General features: G+C 36.2%; 1 protein-coding gene across 1 annotated transcript in view; it reads left to right on the forward strand.

The window, feature by feature from the left end:
• ZNF804B (zinc finger protein 804B) overlaps positions 1-20,866 on the forward strand; it is a 237,973-nt gene that overhangs the window by 192,330 nt on the left and 24,777 nt on the right. The window contains exon 2 of the mRNA XM_032182408.1: positions 18,155-18,298. Within this exon, the coding sequence (XP_032038299.1) occupies positions 18,155-18,298 (144 nt within the window). The remainder of the gene's footprint in view (positions 1-18,154; positions 18,299-20,866) is intronic.

Raw genomic sequence — 20,866 nt, forward strand, 5'->3', positions numbered from 1 at the left:
TCTTAGGAAAACATTTTTTGGAGCTTAGAGCTGATAATGAGAATGCCCTCCAGGATAATGGAAAGCAGAGTACAGAAATACTCACTGGATGCTGAAGGTCAGCATCTGTTTTCTAGCTTTTCTTGCCCTGGTATTGAATCAGTAGTTGGATCTTTTTGTACTTAAACTGAGCAAGCTAATGGAACTGTGCAAGCTTACTACTGTGCACTCATAGTAGGTCACTCTGAAGCCTGATAATGTACTATGCTATACAAAATTACTTCTTGGTGGCCTCAGATAAATCTGAGGATACAGTTCAAAGTTAATGATGGTGTTTTATCAGTACAAATTTTTATAAATAGATAGGTCTTGCTATAGTATTATCAATTCTATCCTATATCACATACACATGGCATGCATGGTACATCATTATTCATAACAGAATTCACCCTATGCAAAACCATAGTTAGTGAAATTCCATTACTGTAATTAGGGTAAAATTAGTACTATACTGGCAATTAAATGACTACTACAGTGATATCCCAAGTAAAAAATCATTTCAGGGGTGGTTGGAAAGCTTAAAAAAAATCTGCTTACTTTACTATAGAATCTTCTTACTTTACTATAGTTTAGAGTTTTATATAACGTATGTAGTGTATTTAGCATATATACTCTGTATGCTGTAATGCGAGCTAAGAGGACAGAAAGCATAATTTCTGTTATGAGTATTCTGTTATTGAGGATTCTGTCTCTAAACTGTTCTTTGCTTTGAATTGTTTCAAAATCACCTGGAAAGATAATTTTCCTGGCTGCCTCCAAGCCAGACTGCCAGCTTTGCACTGCAGGCAAGCACCTGCCCATACCAAGCCAAAGTGTGCCTCTCCATAACGACATCCTGTGTTAGGGAGATTAAATCACAGAGGAAGATGTTTCTGATGGTTCTAAAAATACCACCTTTCTTCTTTCTCTTCTCTGCTAAAAAATAAATAAAAATACAAAAATTACTAATATTTGCCCTATGTAAACACTCCAATGTCAGTGAAATGGGGAACTCAGCTTCCCTGAGACTGAATAAACACCTAAGAAAACCAATAAAAAAGCACAAAAGAAGCAGAAAAGAGGGCATTATTCAAGTACACTTCAGGTGCCTCAGCATGCAACTTTCATGCAGTTACAGAGAGATGGACAAGTTGACCTAGACTATATGCCTTTTCTTCTCTATCAAAAATTGTTATGGTTCTATAATTAGATCAAACAAAGTCATGCTTTCTTCAGCCTGCAAATGGTGCCAAGTGTTATCAGTATGGAAAGGCAGGACATTTAAACCACTCAGGCAGGTGAAGTCACTGTCACTGATATTATTTTCCTGAGTGCTGATAACGGCTGTTCAGCTAATCTAGTTCATAGACTGCTTTGCTGTAGTGTAATGATATTTGCACCTCTGGAAGACAGCCACACTCTATTGAAATGATGCTTGATAATGCTTCTGTACCAGTTCTGCTTCAATTGACTTGACTGCAGTGTTATCAGAATGTTCAGTTTATAGAACCCAAGCTATATTTGGTGTCTCCTTGATGGAAAAAATCAGTCCCTAAGTGTTGTCACCTTAATACATTAGTTACAGATGACACTTTTCTTGAATGCAAGAGGGAGCAATTACACTTTGGGGGCTTGCTTCTTTCTTTTCACTGCTATCTTAAAGATAGATGTTGCTAGAGTACTGTCCTTCACTTCTGCACCAAGCAGCCCCCTTGTTTCACCCCATCTCATTGGTGACAGGTCAGGCACAGGCTGATGGGTGGGCTGTGCAGTGAATTTATATTAATGCATTTTATAAAGCAATAGTTTCCACTTCTAATATAAAAACCTCAGACCCAGAAATGAGCCTAACAACCCAGCTATCATAAGTGCTATATAATACAATGTGCTAACAAATAGCTTACTGATGTGTGGCTACATGTTTGTGTTTTACCAAGTTCGGGTGGGTGAATCAGGGCCAAATTTTGTAGTACAAAAGTTGCAAACAGAAGTTTCTACTTTGTTTTGAGTTTCGTGTCTACATCAGCAAATAATAGAGATTAGGATTAGATTTATGAATTGAAGAAGTTGGATTTAAGACACTTGCATCCATCTTGTTGTTTAGAGGTTTTGCTTTGGCAAGACCTTCGATTTAGGCTGCTCATTTGGGTCTTTTGCCTGCCCCCCCCCCCCCCCCCCCAACATGTCATTCAAAAGTGTCTGCAGGCTAAAATGTTAGTCAAGACCCTTATGTTTCCAATAGTGGTGGAAAGTAATTGGTAGTCTGCCAGGGCAGGTCTTCTCCTCTAGTTTTCTTTGAAAGCAAGCCTGCTGCATGCACCAAATCTGCTCCTAGAAACAAACCAACAAACTGGAAGTGAAGAAAGCTTTTAGATTTGCTTCAAAAGCTCACTTCTTTCTGAGTCAAAATACTAATAGAGACACATCCACCCTCTCTGAAAAACAGCTTGACAACTAATTTTTATCTCTAGTATAAATTAAGGGGAAAAAATCACCTCAAACTTCACTATTTTAAGTTTCTCGTCGATCTGCTACAGTTTATTTCCTTTTCCCTTAAGATTCTTGAGTCTTTTGTATGAAGTGCCCGGGCTGAAATTTGACTGTTATATATAACAGATACTGTTATAACAGAATAATAATTACACTGTACTTAAACATAAGGTACCAGCCTGTCAGAAGCTCTTAGATTTCTATAGTCCATCCATCTCAACTCAAGACTACATACAGCTTCTTCCAGTAACTCTGAAAAAATTTTCCCATACTCTGCATGCAGACTCTCATTGTAAATGTAATTCATCCCAGTGAAGAGAGCTAGTCAAGTTCCTAATTTTTGCCCAAGGGAGTACAAAGAATATCAAGCAGGTTTTCTATGCAGGGTTGAATTTCACCCAAAATTGGATGCCAGTGTCACATCGTTACATTTCAGAGCAATACAACTAATTATCAAATGGAGGATCTATTTATGGAGAAATGAGATGGCTTCAGAATATGTCTTGGTGAGCAATTAGCATTAAAAAAATAAATAAATATATATATATATTATATAAATTTGTGAGCAGGAGCATAATTTCTGAATAAAGTAATATGGGAATGAAATAGTCTGAGGCTGTGCCTGTTGCATGAATATCTTGTTTGCTTTGTCACTTTAGTTTTCCGTTATTTTATTGTATCCTGCCTCCTCTTTTGTTTATTGGAAATATAAGCATGACATTAATTTCATTATCCTATTCTGCATGCAAGCCTGTATTACATTTGCAAATTAAGAAGTGGTAAGGAGAAGAAAATTCAGTAAGAGAGACAGTTTATTATGCATGCATAACCAAGCAAGTGCTTGTTTTAGAACAGTACATCTTGAACAGTTGTGATAAGGTTTGCCAGGATTTAAGTATGAGTTTTATGAATAGAATTTTTTAAAAAGTAACTACTATAGAAATCACTTCACTTCATTGAACTCTGCGTGCTTTATCTTGAGTAGCACCACAAATTGTGATATTCATTGTTAAATTGAGTTAGAATCTGAAAAGGAGAAACAAGGGATAAATGTGGGTATTATTAAAATATGTAACTTGTCATAAACTCTCATTATTGTAAGTAGCCTCCACTTTTATGATATCTTCAATAAAAATGAAGAGAACTGCAAAAAGATGTTTTCCAGCACTAAACATAAAAGGAAAAATCTTTGCAAGAATTTTGTTCATTCGGATTAATCTAAAATATTTGTTCCCATAAAATCTGCACTTTGCTGTAAATTCCAGGATATTAATACTATGCACGAAGTGAAGGAACCATAGGTTTACTTGAAGTGACTCATGAAAATGCAACTCATTAGCAGAGCCTAGTTGATAGCAGAGGTAGTAGCAACAATATTTCTCCTTAAGGCAAAGTATAATGTTGCAACATTATTTAGATTTAGTGACGCTAGCTTCTGTTTCTTGTAAAGTCATACCTATGTATCTGAGCTCATATTTTAGTTCATAATGCATATGGTCTAGCCTAAGTAACAGAATGCTATATGAAGAATACTAATATAGAAATTGACTATAAAATTTTCAACACAAACTTGGACGTGCATTGGAATATTATGACTTGAAATATCACTATCCATTTCACACAACTATATGTCAATGTTAATTTACAGTTATACATAATAGTATCATATAATAATACATAGTATTTACAATACAGTAATACCAATACTAATAATATTGTATTGATATATTATCAATATGAATTCCATAATATGTTGCATAGTTTTACTACATATATTATACTACAAAAACTATATATATATTGTGTAAACTAAACAGTCAGACAGAAAGACTGAAGCTTGTATATAAGTGTACTGTCTCTTTTTCCTACTAGGTAATTAGTATAAAGATTTTATTTTGTTCATTTTTCAGGTATCAAGTATCTTTTTTTGCCTTCCTAATGTTCTCTTATGCTTTGTCATTTGTTCATTTTCCAACCATCTTCATCTTCTTTGTCATATGTGTCTGTGCTTTCCAGATATCTTCCCTCAGAAAATTATTGAAGATGTAGTCATGCAGTTCACTGGGCTAAGGTTGGAACATGGAGTGCTATTTCTGGTACAACAACAAATCTGCAGGCAAATCTTATTCATGTCATCTCACTGCTTGGTGTCACTTTTTCTGTATTTCTAGAAGACTATGCTTTTGTACTGAGTGTGTCTGTCCTCTTAGAGTTTAGAAAAGGAATGTTAATAAGTGCAGTGCAATGTTCCCAGCTTGATCAGAAAATTCATCTTTTATGGGCAGGACATGAAGGAGGGGCAAACAACTTTGCAAGGAACTGCTTAGCTATTTAACTTCAGAGAGACAAGCTCCAGAATCATCTTGGTATTACCTAATAGTGTCTCGTTCCATATGCTGGATTTGTGCCAGGCTCACTATAAGGAATTGTGATGTTTAATTCAACACTACATTTTACAGTATTCAGTGGGATGTGTACAATTTTGGTGCTGCAAAGTTGTGTATGGGGAGGCCAGAGTCCTATCACCACATCCAATGCAGGAGTCAGTCAGGCTTCAGAATAATGTTTTGAATATTAAATAAAAGCTTATGCATCCATATGACAAATCGACTTAGAGATGACCATGGAGATGACCATATGAACATGGACGTGGTAGCTTTTTATTCCTCTCTATAAAGTATATGTGGTAGTTCCATCAAAACTTGTCACAATCATTCTACTGGAACAGAATAAGTTATTTTGAATATACAAAACATTTTCTACTGATTTCTTAGCTGGAATTTACTGCATACAGGTCACTGAATATGGTTGAGTGTCCAGCATTTTGGAACGGTGTTGCTGTGAAATGGGAACAAGAAAATTTGCAGGACAGCAATAAGTGCTAATATGAAGTTTGACTCTCACCTCTTATCCCTGCCGTGATACAAATGAAGGCCTGATTGTTTTTAAATTGCTCTAAACTTGCTTCCAGTGTAGTCTAGTCATCATCCTTATGAATCGAGTCAGAACTTCTGCTTTTATAATTCCATAAAGTATATTACTTGTATTAAAAATAGAGAAGACTACCTCTAAATAGAGCAAAATGAGACCTGACAAAAGCATTATTCCCTGGATGTTTCTACAGTGCACCTATGCTACTCCCCACACGTGTGAGGGATGGTTGTGAGTGCGCATCCTGTCAGACAGCTACTGATATGATCATGAGCCAGCTCAGAAGAATCCAGCCTCCCATTAACACATCAAATCTCATAATGGCCTATTTTCTGTTGGGTTTTCCTGACAGTACACTGACAGAGTAAGGGAAAGCTGCTCAGAAATGTAAGTTAAGTGCAGTAGAGCAAAATCACCAGTGATGGAAATGTAACAAAATAAGTTGCTTTAAAACAAAATGCAAGCAGGGAAGTGTCAATGGGATGTATACAAAATAATGAGGTTTAGAAACTGAGTCAGTGGAGAGTTTGTGCAGAAGGGAAGCAATTAACTGGGAAACAGAAGGGAAACAATTAACGCTATATACAATATTTCCCTTAAACTTTTTAATATACTTAGTGTGCAAAGCTTTCTTTTCCACATTAACTCTTTGTTAAACTTCTCATTCATGTAGTAAATGCCAACTGAGTCTGAAATATGCAATAGTTTAAAAAGTACATTCACATTGATTACAGGCAGTTGACATATGCCTGATGTTACATAAAACACTGAAATTTGCCCCTGGCCCCTGTTATGATGTAGCCATTCAGTGAAGTCTTGACATACCACACTGTTGTAAGAAAGTACCATTTTTTTGATACTGCTTTCATATATTTTGTAGATTTTTTTTTTCTTTTAATGGAAAGCCAGTGTGATTATAAACAGTTTTTTTGTTTGTTGCATTTAAGTCAAGAACAGGCCATTTACTATGTGGGGTTTAAATACTGGGAGGAAATGTCACCCTCTCATAGTTAAATCATTGAGTCATTTATTTTAATTAGATCAAGAGTTAGAGCTCACTCACTAGTATTCATATTCATTAATGAAATGCACTGTCAAATGTGCTATCTAATAAGATTGTGCACTGATTTATAACAGGTGGTTTCTCCAGATTTTGTACTCTAGCAGATTATCTAAAATCAAATACTTCTGTTGACTTCTGTAGCATTGAAATCATTACATTCTCAATGCAGAATCACAGTTCAAAAATAAATAAAAATCTAGCAAGTCCATAATGGGTATAAATTCAGTTAGGTTTTAAAATCTGAAAATTAAGAAATGTGATGCAATGAGGCAAGAAATTTAATGATTGTACTCTTGGAGTTGAGAACCCCGCAATTCTACTTGTAACATATGCCAGAAATATTTTTTCAAGTTAAAAGATGCCAGCCTAGCTCATTTTCCTGAAATCAAGAACCTCTAACATTCCACTGTGTTCAATAAATTAATGAGATTAATTGACACCCCAGGAGGCCTCATGAAACAGCATCAAACTGTAATCAGCCACTTGAGTTGTTGTCTCAGGAAGCGTCATGTCTCCATGGCAGCAATAGAAGTGCTTGTTACGTCTGGGTAATGCATTTCCCGCCCAAGCACTTGGGATAGAATTAGCTCTATGTTATATAGGTTATTCATCTGAGGGCAGACAAGCATGGATCATCTTTTATTTGTTCAACATAGTATTTATATGGCATTTATTTAATATCTTTCATTCCCCAGAAACTTTTTTTTTGTTTTGTTTTGTTTTGTTTTGTTTTTGTTTTTTAATTGCATGTTGTATTCTACAATGTTACTGCTTATACCAACAAAGGTAGCTTTTTATATATATATAGTAACTGAACACATTGCAGACTCACTGCTGATCTATTAACATCAGTGCTGATTATACTGCCTGGTAAACACAGAAAGTGGCAGGTAGGGTTCTGTCTATGCTGTGGGTTGTAACTTGAAGGAAAGGGGAGGGAGGGACCAGTAAAAAAAAAATAAGAGGAATTGAAAAAAGCCACAACATGATGTAGCTGTAAATCAATTAAGATGCAATGGGCTAAAGGGATTCTGGAACTGAGGTACATACACCAAACATGGAAACTGTAAAGAAAACTGTAAAGTGGCTCATTGTTACTGAGTCACTATTTCTTATGCATCTCTAGTCATTTCAGTAGTGTATTCAGTCCCCCCCTGATGAGGACACCTCCTAGTGTACTAGTACTTCTCTCTCTTATGGAGAAAAGTTTGCACAGAGGATATGATGCAAGAATGTAGACACTTCACAGAGTTTGTAGATTTTCTTGTTTTAATGTTAATTCAGTTTTAAGTCTGGAAGTGCTAGACAGAAATCAAATTAATGTCTTCAGTCAACAATTGTTTTCTACAGTCAATAATCAAGTGTTCATGTTAATTCTTTTGGTCTCTTAGTAACTGGTGTCTTTTGCTTCTGGACATGTTCTGGAGTCTTGCATTCAACACACAGAAGTAATTTTAGAAAGTTGTTGTCTTCCCTTTGGGCACAGAGTCTCCTCTACTATTGGTTGATTACTCCTGTGTGATAGTTCTTCAGAATGGAATGCTGTAGTTTTACTTTGGAAATTAACATAAAATTGCTATTAATCTGAATCTGAGTGTCCAGTTTTATTGAAAAATTAACAAACTTTCAATTGGTTGATGTGCTGCAGGGTGGGTTTCAAGCCACAGGCATTTTGCTAAAAAAGTGATAGAAAAAGTGTTAATTATTTTCTTCATCCTTTCTACCCTTCCTTCTATTCTTTCTCCCTTTCTTCCTTCCTTCCTTCCTTCCTTCTTTTTTTCCTCCCTTTCTTTCTACCTTTCACCTCCTCTCCCTTCCATGCTTTTTTTTTTCCAATCAAAATGCAAATTTTATACTTTCCCTTTGCAGAGGAATGAAAGGGTGTGGTGTTTCTTTTTTGGTGGTGGTATGTTTTTTTTTGGTTTGTTTGTTTTATTTTGTTTTGTTTTTGTGGCTGAGATGAGTAAAACTGTGACATGTATAAAAATCCAGAGTTGATGAAAAAGTACACTGAATTTTACAACCAAGGTAGATGCACTTGGGGAGGGGCAGAGAAAGAGTGGTATGTGTGCATGTAAGTAACCTTCCTTTTTCCATTTGGATTTCATAGAACACAGTGAAAGAAAACAATGTTTTGGGCTTTTGATTAAAAAAAAATAAAAAAAAAATGTGTGTGGGGGGGAGGTTGCATGAGAAGCTAATGTACAGAAATATTCTGGCTTCTGAAAAACAAACAAGGCTGAGAGACCTTGTTTGTCTGTTCAGCCTGGATAAAAGAAGACTGAGAAGGGATCTCATCAATGTGTATAAATACCTGAGGTGTGGGAGACAGAGGGATTTGGCCAACCCCTTTTCAGTGGTTTGCAGGGACAGGACAAGGAGTAGTGGTCACAAGAAAGAGCACAGGAAGTTCCACACCAACATGCGAAAGAACTTATTCACAGTGAGGGTGACGGAGCACTGGGACAGGCTGCCCAGGGAGGTTGTGGAGTCTCCTTTTGTGGAGATATTTAAGGCCTGTCTGGATGCCTACCTGGGCAGCCTGCTCTAAGGAACCTGCTTTGGCAGGGGGGAGGTTAGACCCGATGATGTTTCGAGGTTCCTTCCAAACCCCTTCAATTCTGTGATTCTGTGAAACAAACAAACAAAAGTTTCATCAGATAAATAAAATAAAATGATTTGGCACTGGTTTTAGGGGAAGTTTTAAGAGAAGATTGTCTGCATATAGTTCAATTAATGTATGATTAATGTTTACGCTGTAAGGCATATTTCTGAAGTAGATTGCAAGTATACTTAGCACAAGTAAATTAATTGACCAATCTGGATTTAGTAAACATTTATTAATATTTTGTCATAAATTTAGCAGTTATTCCCTATTGCTATGAGCAATAGAAAGCCACTGATTAGACATCCATTTCTGGTATTGAATTGCTCTACATGAATTGGCTTTAACATTATGATATCTACAAAGAAAGAGTTAAACACTAGTAAATGAGAGGATGTAAATGTTTAATGTTATTGGTATTAAAGACTAAAAAAAAAGCTATCTGATGTGATTAGTTTGTATTGTATGAAAAAGGCCGTTAATATAAAAAGATTCTAAAAGACAAGGATAAGTTGTGTGATAACTTTCTGTTCTCACAACACATGCTTTATTTTCCCACACAGTTGCCGCATGATCAATATCATTATTGTAAAGTGCTTTGACTTAACTTTAATATGAAAGACGCTGAATATAAGTTACATTCTGTTGTATTCTATAGAAGAAGGTCAAACCGTACAAGGATCTTAACTTATGTCAAGTAGGTTTCATCTGAAAAGAGGTGTCAGACAAAGAAATATGACATTGCACAATCTATTAAATTCAGTGCTGGAACATGCATTGTACTCCAAAAATTGCAGTTGGAAAAATGAGAATAGTAAGAGATAAATGGAAGACTCACTCTTCAGATTAATTGATAATATCTCACTCATCAGAAAAGAGGTAAAAGAAATGATCACTTGAAAGGAGGGGAGAGAAAGTAGCATGAAATAGTGAACAAATTGAAGGGATTGACTTCAAATGGAAGGGAGACAGTAATGTCACAGTCAGGTTCACTGAAGGACTCATATTTGTGCAGAGAAGCAGGACTATGAGGAAAAAGTGAGTGGTGTACTATTTCTTTTACATAACAGGAACAGTTCTGTCCAACTTAGAAGACACATCTCTATTCTATCTACTGTTTAAGTTAGTCATTTTGAAATATAACTTCGCTGAAGCTTTAGTGGGCAGTCTAGGTTTACACCAGTCAGCAAAGGCCATCTACAGAGCAGCTGAAAATCATAGAATCATTAAGGTTGGAAAAGACATCCAAGATCAGCTGGTCCAAACATACCCCTACCACTAATATCACCCACTAAACACTGTCTCTAAGCTCCATGTCCAACCATTCTTTAAACACCCCATGGACACCCACCACCTCCCTGAGCACCCCATTCTAACGCCTAATGTTCTGAGATCATCTATCATTTTCTATCTTTTTACACAGAATCACAGAATTGTCTAGGTTGGAAGAGACCTCAAGATCATGGAGTCCAACCTCTGACCTAACACTGACAAGTCCTCCACTAAACCATATCACTAAGTTCAACATCTAAACATCTTTTAAAGACCTCCAGGGATGGTGACTACACCATTTCCCTGGGCAGCCCATTCCAATGCCTAACAACCCTTTTGGTAAAGAAGTTCTTCCTAATATCCAACCTAAACCTGCCGTGGTGCAACTTTAGCCCATTCCCCCTCGTCCTGTCACCAGGCACATGGGAGAATAGACCAACCCCCACCTCACTACAGCCTCCTTTAAAGTACTTATAAAGAGCGATAAGGTCGCCCCTGAGCATCCTTTTCTCCAGGCTGAACAAACCTAACTCCCTCAGCCGCTCCTTGTAAGAGTTGTTCTCCAGGCCCCTCACCAGCTTTGTCTCCCTTCTCCTTACCCATATTTTTTTTAGTATTTTCCTTTAACTGCCAGGATTATAATTCTAGCAGTCATAAAAACACATTCCTTGCCACTGTTATCCCAGAAGTTGTTTCAGCCTCTACAACCATATCCCAACTATGACAGTTTTGATAACCTTTTTGTTCACAGGTTGTCTTTTCATCTTTTTGGGGCTGATGCTCTAGGTACATAATGACAACAGAAATTATATTTATTTTCATGGCAGAATTAGTGTTTGCAATGTATTTAGTTCATACATAGAAACTATTTTCAAATGATCAAGTCAAATTTTAACCGGACATAGATAAAATCAGACATAGATAAAATCGGACATATATAAAATCACACATAAAAACCAGACAGCCTCACGTATCATTAAGCATGATTACTGTAACTGTATTATTCTAAATATTCAAATCAGATTTAGTCTTCTATTAGGAGAGTCAATTACATCATATACTTCCCTTCATAAACGTATAATACTCTGTCTTAAATAAGGAAGGTTTCTAGAAAGCCTCTACTTTAACATGTAGGTTATTCTTAAGTCTGTTCCACAGATGACAAAAAAAAAAAAAACCTTCTGGATTCTAGCCTAAATAGAGAGAAGGCAGGTGACTTAGCTTTCTTTCCTTTTTATATTATTTCCATCCTAGATATAATGTCCTATTTGAGCTGTTTTTGTGCTACATGGCATTCCAGGCAGTTCTGTTCACTTAAATAAATTAATTTGCTAATTACTTCCTTTAAATATTACTGTTTGCAATCAGAAATGATCTAAATTCCCAGATTCACTTTATTACGTATTTCCTTTAAAATTAAATTGAGTTCATAAAGTGTATACATACAATTTTGTATGTTACTTTCCATTAAGTACCTAGTTTCCTAATTCCCTTTGCAGGTCAACTTTTGATAAATTTTTAGAAGGGTTTGATAGATGTAGCTGCTCAAGTTCTTCTAATTTCTGAAAATGTGATGGTAATGAAGATGTTGAATCACACTAAAACATTTGAAAAATGTACTCTATTCCCACAATGAAGATTTTTAGTTTTGTTATGTTCCATTTGTAAAGTTTAAAAAGTCTTACGAAAGCCTTATTTCTCAAAAAATTAAAAAAAAAAAAAAAAAAAAAAGTACAAGTCCCTTATAAAAGATACCAGAAGCTGCAACGGGTATTAGATATATAAGATTTGTGGAAGATCTGAATGGCCCTGCTGGTGCATTTCTTCAAATTCATATGTTCTGTAAGGATGATTCTAATCAACATCACTGACTTAGTTAATGAATGAGTTAGGAATAGGTTCATGACTCCTAGTAGGTTTATGACTCTTTAAAGTTACAGCTTTTTGATGGATCTTACCCATTAGGTCTAGCAGGTTTGTACTCTAAAAATCATGTTGGATCTGCTAAAAGCATTGCACTTCTCATGTTTCAGTATTCCATAGGCACATTAAAGTGGATATAATTGAAAATGCTGCTGGAATAGGCTGAGTGTGAAAAATATGAAGATCTTTGTTTGCAAAATTTAATGTCTGCCCTCTATATGTCAGCTGAGAATTACAGTATTGCTGCTTTTGAGGAAAAAATATTCCTTTGCAGTAGATAACTGAAACTCCACAATGTTGATTCCACAGAAAATATGCATAGGGTTTTGAAGGTGGAGGATTGTAAAACATGTGTGGGGTAAATGAAAATGAAAAAATCCATATTGTTGGCTTCCCCTGAGATCAGTTTCAAGAATATGGGTGGGTAGAATTCCCTAGAAGAGCCCGCTGAGGTGAAAACTATTTAGATGAACTGAAAAGTTACCAGCCAGCAGACACGTGATTATGGACATACTGTCCATGTTTCAGATGGTTAGAAGACCATTCATGCCTACTGTAAGAGGGTATCTATCACAGCCAGAGTTATTTGTCTTTCATTCTATCTCCATGGCTAAACTTCCCTAGAAAATTCTGTAGTTAATGCATTGGAATCTTGACCAGCTAAAAAAACATTCAGGGAAAAACTGATTAATTGAACAATGTTGATGTTCAGTCGCACATCCTAATATTGGGAGATTTGTATGGTCCTCAAGTTTCATATTGCGCACATGTACTTTGATTAGTTTCTGTTTTCTATCACTTACCCAATGAGTTTTAGAGATCTTTAGGAAATCTATGATGCTATAGATGCAGGAAAAAAAAGAAAAAAAAAAAAAAAAAAAAAGGAAAAAAAAAAAAGGAAGGTGGGGGAAGATGGTTGTTGGGGGACTATACGGGGCATGGAGAGCATGGTAAAGTCTCATCCTTGCTACCTATATAGCATGGTCCTTGAACTGAATGTTATTCAAGAACTGTGCTCAGCTTTGTCTCAAAAGGATATAGCAAGTTTACTCTGAAATGAAAATCTGGGAATAAACTATCATACACAGAGTGGGGATGATGGAGCACCGGGTTACAGGATGAAAGTTATTTGCTGGGGTAGATGTACCCAATAGTATTTTACAGCTGACATTTCACCAATACTGAATCAAGTGGAATCATTACCCTCAGCATCTTACATATAACACTACTATTAACATGTCAGAATGTGATTTGCCTTGACTTTCACTGTTGACTTTCATTTAATTTCTTTTCTACTCTAACCTCCTGGACCCTTTTCCTTGCAGTTCTGTTTACTCAGCTATTCACAATATAGTATTGGTGGATGTGATTTTACCCTCCAAAATGAAGCATCTTTTTGAATTTTATCTTACTATATCTTATGCTTATTGCAGTCATTTTGAATTCTGATTCTGATCTCTAAAACATTTGTGCACCCTGCACTGTTAATTAGCATCTTTCATAGATTTCACACATAACCATAGCTCATTTCATCATGTAAGTTTCTAATGAATCTCTTAAAATTCTCTAATGTAGAATATAATTCTGTAGCATATTCACATGCTTATGTATGTCCTACTTATCCTTTAGCCTCTATTCTGAGAATCCCTGAGCCCTTCAGTAGCGGCAGCAGTATTTAATACTAGCACTCATTATCTAATCTGATTCATGGAACTATATAAAAGATACAGAAACTCTAACAACTGTGCTTGCTGATGTATCCAAAGAGAACAGTCTGTCATTGAGCTCTGTATTCACGTAACAGTTAGATGTCCTATCACTAATTTTCTATTCCAGTATAGAAATAGGTGACCAGAAATGGGCTAATGATGCTACATTTTTTCTCACATTCTATTTGCACTATGGATTTACTCCACAATATCTGTAGAAATCCATGGGTTTATAGAAAGCTGTTTCTGAAAGTTTTACTGTATCAAGTGACCTACTTTTCACCTTAGTCTGTTTGAACACAGCAGATATATTTACTATCAATTCCTGAGGCAAGCAGTGTAGTATTGCTTTGTCTAGATCAGCATACTTTAATGGCCATGCAGTCAATTAAATATCTTTTACAGACTCTGGATTTAATAAATGATTTTTAATTGACTACGTGTCAGTGGCAACATTCTAGAAAACTCAGTTACATGGGATTTTTCATTGATTTTCCCTATATTAGAAAATGAAAAGTCAGATACCATTAATTGAAATTTCACAATAAGAAGCTACTGCAAAAGTAACTGCTAAGTGAAGCACTTCCAACCTAATGTGAATAGAAGTATTCTTGTTAAATGAATCCCATGTATAAACATTTATTACAGTTATGTGCCTCTGTGGGCCAAATTGATGTGAATGTAATTACAATCTATAATGTGGAGCCATTTTATGCATTTCCAGGAAAAAAAAATAAATAAATAAATCAGGTGTATTCTGCACTCATTTATCCTAATACAGTATTTATCTACATCCAGCAATGTAGCAGATGGTTAACTGATGGTTTCTAGGAACATATACTTACATCTCTGACATGAGCTTGTACTTACTATTAGCTGCCCATGCCTCAAAGACAGAGGTATTAATTTACATTAACTTACAACCTTACTCATGTTTACCCAGGCTACATGACATTTTTAAGTAGTGTATGATCCTGAATAAAATCTATGAGACTGTGACATACATGTTCATTATCATTTCTGGTTTCCAGTTTCAAACATATTTATGCATCTTTCTAACTTTCTTGTTTCTACATTAGTGTAGTAAACCTTTTATGATCACATATGTTTTCTACAGATGTAATTGCACATTTCTTTCACTTGATCACATTTATTTTGCCAAAATTGGCCCATGGACTCTATAGTTGAAGAGAGATGATATTAATAGTCTGTATGGGAAAATTAATTTGATTATGCACAATTTACTGTAGTGATAGAAGTTCTTATGCCTTTGCAGAGAAATAAAAACCCACGACCTTTCTAAAGTATGTGATGTTGCATTCAATTTCCCTGCATCTGATCGATAAGCAAGCAGGAAATTATATCTTTTGCCATGGTAGACAAGCATAATTAAGCAATAAGGCAATGGAGGTAGTTGTGATTATCTTAGGATGCACCTGGGAACTGCCTTGTTGCTATTTTAAAACATCGTTATGCTAAGGGAACTGTATTAATTTCTGCTGAGAAAGATAAAGTTGGCAGTTTGGAATGCTCATGAGCAGCAGTTTCAGTTGTGCTTCACAGAGAGTAATGCTGTGTGTTCACCCCAAACAATTAGGCTTCTTCTTCAACAGAAACAAAGATGGAGCAGGCTGTAAACATTTAATTGACAGTTCAGAAGCAGGAGAGAAAAAAAATGCTTTGGATGGCTGCCAGTGAGTGTAAAACTTACATTTTTTCCAGATTAAAATAAAAATATGTTGCCCCCAACACTTGACTTCCAAGGAAGGCATTGCTGCATAATTAATGCTATTGCATCCACATTCTAATTTATGCATTTTAATTATACCAAAGGCCCGGTGAATAATTAATGCTAGCAAAACAATGGATCTGAAGCATAAGCTGAAAAGTATCACTTTTTAATGGGCTTTGTAGATTTAAATAACTAATAAAAGCTATTTAACTGTTTAATTGCAAGAATATTTCCCCCTTACATAATCAAGTACTAACTACCATGATTGAGCAGCCTCTCAAGTGGAGAAGTGAAATAGCTCAGGCTACTTGCTTTTAGAAATGACCAATCTGAGTATACCACAGTATACTAATCCACCCAAGCCATATGCATGGAAGGAAAGGATTTGTTTGGGTATTTGCCCTGTGGGAAGGACCTGCATGATGTTGACATCATCTCTAAGATGTAAAATTAATTTCCAGGTACAAAATTCCTCTTTGACCTCCTGTCTTCAAGCTGGTCAGTTCACACAAGGTTCATGGGGAGATTTGGAACTGAATATAAAGAGATATGATGTAGAATTCATTATCTCTGAATTCAGTAATCTAAAAATTAAGGATGTAGGCCAGGTTAGTAATTTAGAGCCTTGCAGTGGTTGACAGAGATAGTGTCTCTGGAGAGAGTTTCATCTCATCCAAAAATAGGCTTTTGAAGTAGATGAAATTAATCATCTGGCAGTGGCTATCATTTTTCTATTTCTTATAGAGGAAGCTTAGAGTACTGCCTTAGGTGTATGGTCATACACCTAGCTTCTAGACAGGCTAGTTTAGGTAAAGTTACTCTCACTAGCAACACCAGCCTCTAAGATACTATGTGAGAAAGACCTACTGATTCCAACCTGATGGCTTATAAACCAGGGCAAAGCTAGGAGGCTCACAGCACAAACTCATCCAGAGATCTAATGTGTCATATGGACAGCCAACATTCCTGCTGCTTGGTCAAGTCCCAGGCCTAAAATTCATGATTTTCATTAAGAAAGTTCTTCCCTCTAGAGAGGCTGAACACAACTGCACTTGTGTTGATCTGTCCTGCACGAAGGCTTCCCTCCTGATCCCTGCACTCCTGCCAGGCAGTGACTGAGGAGGAGCAGGGTGTCCCAACCAGGCAGCATCTCCAGGCTTTGGCATACTTACAGTTTGCCACAGGCAGGGTGATGAAACCATACTGACACCAGACAGTTATGCCTGCATAGCATGGAAAGTCTGGTGGTTAAAAATATGCTTTCCTTTAGATGAATAAAATGATACAGCAAATGATAAATTACTGCAATCCCAGCCAATAGCTTACACATGCAAGTAATATTAACTTTTCAATGTGAATATAAAATGAATTGCTTTTAATGATTTCTTCATTATTTTTTTTCTATGTCAGAATTTTGCATATAAAACTCTAAAGTAAAACATTTAAATGTAATAATAATAATAAGATAATAAAGGACTTGTAAAAGAAATAAGATCAGCAAAGGCTTCTTCCAGTTTTGAATATCAAGACCTTTATTTAAGTGCATTATTTGTAGGTTAGTAGCTAATAGCTCCTATGTTTTAAGTTTTCTCTGTGTACCTAGTGTATATTGAAAGTAAAGTACCTGACCCTCCAGAGAACCTACCTGAGTCAGTAAGGAGACAGAGGGAGAAACCACTTGTTTTCCCTTTTTTTCATCTGTATTTGCCTGAGACTGGACATCTTCCAGCACTACAGCAGCATGAGAGTTGTGCTAGATCACATCAGTGGTTGTGGTCTGTCTCTGGCAGGTGACGGTTGCATTCAGCAGGGTGCAGCTCAGGTGGGATGGTGTATAGACCCTGGGGAAGGGACATGGTGGCACAGGAAAGGCTCCTGCTGCAGTGGCACTGCTCCAGGGAAATCTCAGCCAGCCGTAGCCAGCTGCTGTCTGGCCCTGCTGAATATTTGATGTGACGTAGAAAGCAGAACACAAAAGAAAATATGTCTTAGTATCAGGCTAAAACTAGTTTCTTTCTTCTGAGCAACATCCAAAAGAGCAAAGGCTCAGAAGCAGTGCCAACCAGGAGTGTTGTGGAAGTTAATTCATCCTCCTAGTGATTTTGATGAGTTTATCCTCACTATTCAGATTTTCTACCCAGGAGCCAGGCACTATCCTAATGTGCCTTAATTCTCCGCACTTTGCTTACTACGGTACCTAAAACGAGTGCTAAGAATAATTATGCAAGAAATACAACTATTTAACTAAATCCAATTTAAAACCCAAACATTTTCAGCCTATACTTTAATACTAAGATGGTGCCCAGTGAATTAGCAGTTCTGGTCAGCCTAGTGTTTTTAATGCAGATGACAAAACCAGCATGAGCTCACGACCTGTAGCAAAGTGTCTCCCTTTGCTTCTGCCTTTGCAGGACTATGCTGAGAAGGAGAAAGCTGCAGCCAAGGCTCTGGAGGATGTGAAGGCTAACTTCTACTGTGAACTGTGTGACAAGCAGTACCACAAACACCAAGAATTTGACAACCACATCAATTCTTATGACCATGCTCACAAGCAGGTAAACCTGACAAATATCCATAGATATTACAGTTGCCCATTTTTCATACTTCCTTTTTGCGGGGTTTTCTAAATTCACTCCAGTAGAGACAAGTTAACATTTGATGCTTTTGAATTTCACACACTATTTTTCATTAAAATCAAGTGTAAAATATTCATTGTTTTAATCTTCATCACAATTTAAGCCCCTTTGTCTGAAAGATCATGGTAGTTTTAGATAGGTGCTCAATACTAATATTCACAATGAAATAGATACATTAAAATGTGAAGTTACTTCTAAACTAGAGGGGGACAAAGAAGCACTTCCTCAGATATCCAGGTCCCTCTTTCAGATTCAGAAGGCATAAGATCATGCTGTTTCAAGCTGGTCATGCTGTTTCAAGGGCAGGAAAGTAGTTTTTTGTTTGTTTGTTTTTGTTGTAGTTTTGTTTTGTTTTGTTTTCTTTAAAGCATATGTTTCTGAGGTTGAAGGCTATGTCTCACAATGATTCTCAGGGTGGAATACATTTTGCCTTACATGCAGAACATGATATAAAATGGCAACTACTATTGAACAACAACATATTGGATTATTGGGAAAAGATAATAGATGCTAATTATTTGTCATCATTTTTGCATCTACTTAATTGGGTCTATATGTGATAGGTACTGATGTATGCCTGTTATTATTCTATGTTTGCTTTCTGCATCCTAGTTTTTCCTCTAATTTTAGCAAATTGCATATTCCTGTTGTCATTATGTAAGAAAAATGCAATTAATTATTGAAAGAATTTCAGAACTCAACAAAAATCATTGACAAAGTTCAGGAATTAACATTTATGAACCTCTGATGTAACTAATCATATGGGTTATTCTAATATGTAAGTTAGAACTGTAGCAAGATTCAATAAACACACATTTTTCTACTGTTTTTCTTCTCTCTCTTACATGTGTTACACAGTTCAAGTTCTCATGCATTTGTGTACATTCAAGCTGGTAGTGTATTAGTGTCTCCTGGGTACATTCTTCTGGGTACATGGGGGTCTGGGCAAATATATGAATCATTTAGAAGCTGCAGGTATTTCTTCTACAGAACTAGAAGAAGTAAATATTAAGAACAACAAATGGCACTAAAGGCAAAACTTCTCACTCTCACTGCAAGAAATCTTATTGTCTTTTGTAGTATTATAGAGAATGTAAATCATCCTGGCATTTTCTGTGTACACCTATCACAGCACTGCATGAATGAGCTGGTTAACATCTGCCCACTCATCATGATGAACCATCCTGCTGAATTCAACCAGCCTAGGGTCAGCTGTTCATGGACATTAATAGGACTCTTCTGGCCCATCACACTCAAACCAGAGCTAGATTAATCTAGTGTATTTATGTATTAAACCAAAGGCAGTTCCTTACATCCCAGCTCCATTAATTAATCTGCAAAAATGGTTCTAATAACACAAAACAAATGCATTTCCAGATCCTAAACATGTGACACTAATCCCTAAAAATCCCCATTTGCTTTAGAAATATTTTTTTCACCCTTCAGCTGATTTTCTATTTGTCAGAGATCCAACTGATCTCAGATGGATCAATTTTTGCCATTTCCTCTTCTCCACAGCTCCTGCAGAGAGCATCTTATGCAAAATAAAACATCCTGCTTGATGCACCATCTATGTTTGTGTTGTCAGGCAAGAGAGGTTTGGGCATCTTCACACTATGAAAGGGAATGTTTAAGCAATAAAACTCTCTTTAATTTGTAGGTAAATTCAGTGCTTTAAAATCAGCCATACTGATGGTACTGTGAACTAAGGATCTGCATGGAAATGCACCACACATACAGAATATCATCTGGCAGTACAAGCTCACCCCACCATGCCCTTTCAGATGTAGTTCAGAAGCTCAGTTAGTGCAGGATTAGCTAGCTGTTCTCCTGATGTGACAGGGTAATTCAGTCTCGTCTCCTTTTTCACTTCTTGACTGCTCAGCCACGTCTGGGAACAGCATTACTTTGCCTCTAGGAATATCATGAATGCTGCCTTTTCTCTGACTTTTGTGGTTGGTCACAAAAAATGTATTTTTACTTGTATGAAATTAGTCTTCAGACAGAAGTTAATTTATAGTTTCCTGTGATTTTAGTTAGCTTAGCTTCAAAACGTTTGCTCCAGGAGGTGTAGTAGCCACAAGAAAAATTTCTTTTTCCTAAGGTATACTTTCTGTTTCCCAGAAGATATTTGAGGATACCATTAGTCATACACATGGATATGCACTGAACACCATTCTTCTACTGCAGATTAAATTAAAGTCAGGGAGTCTTTAGATTTCACTAACAATATAGCGTAGTCCCCCCATGTGATTCCCCTTCTACTTAGAAATCTGTATTAAAGTGGCAATGCTCTTTAGAGAAGATATAAAGACAGAGGGGAAAAAAAATAAAAATAAAAAAATATTGCACAAAGTACTTTGGCATAAGCCTTTTCTTTCTCTTCCAGAGGAAAGATTTTATTCAAAGACTTATGACTCTAATCTCCCAATATTATGGTTTTATAGAATTAATTTTGTGATCTATTTTCTTATCTATGATTTCAAC

This window comes from Aythya fuligula, chromosome 2, assembly GCF_009819795.1.
Source record: "Aythya fuligula isolate bAytFul2 chromosome 2, bAytFul2.pri, whole genome shotgun sequence".
Taxonomy (NCBI): Eukaryota; Metazoa; Chordata; class Aves; order Anseriformes; family Anatidae; genus Aythya; species Aythya fuligula.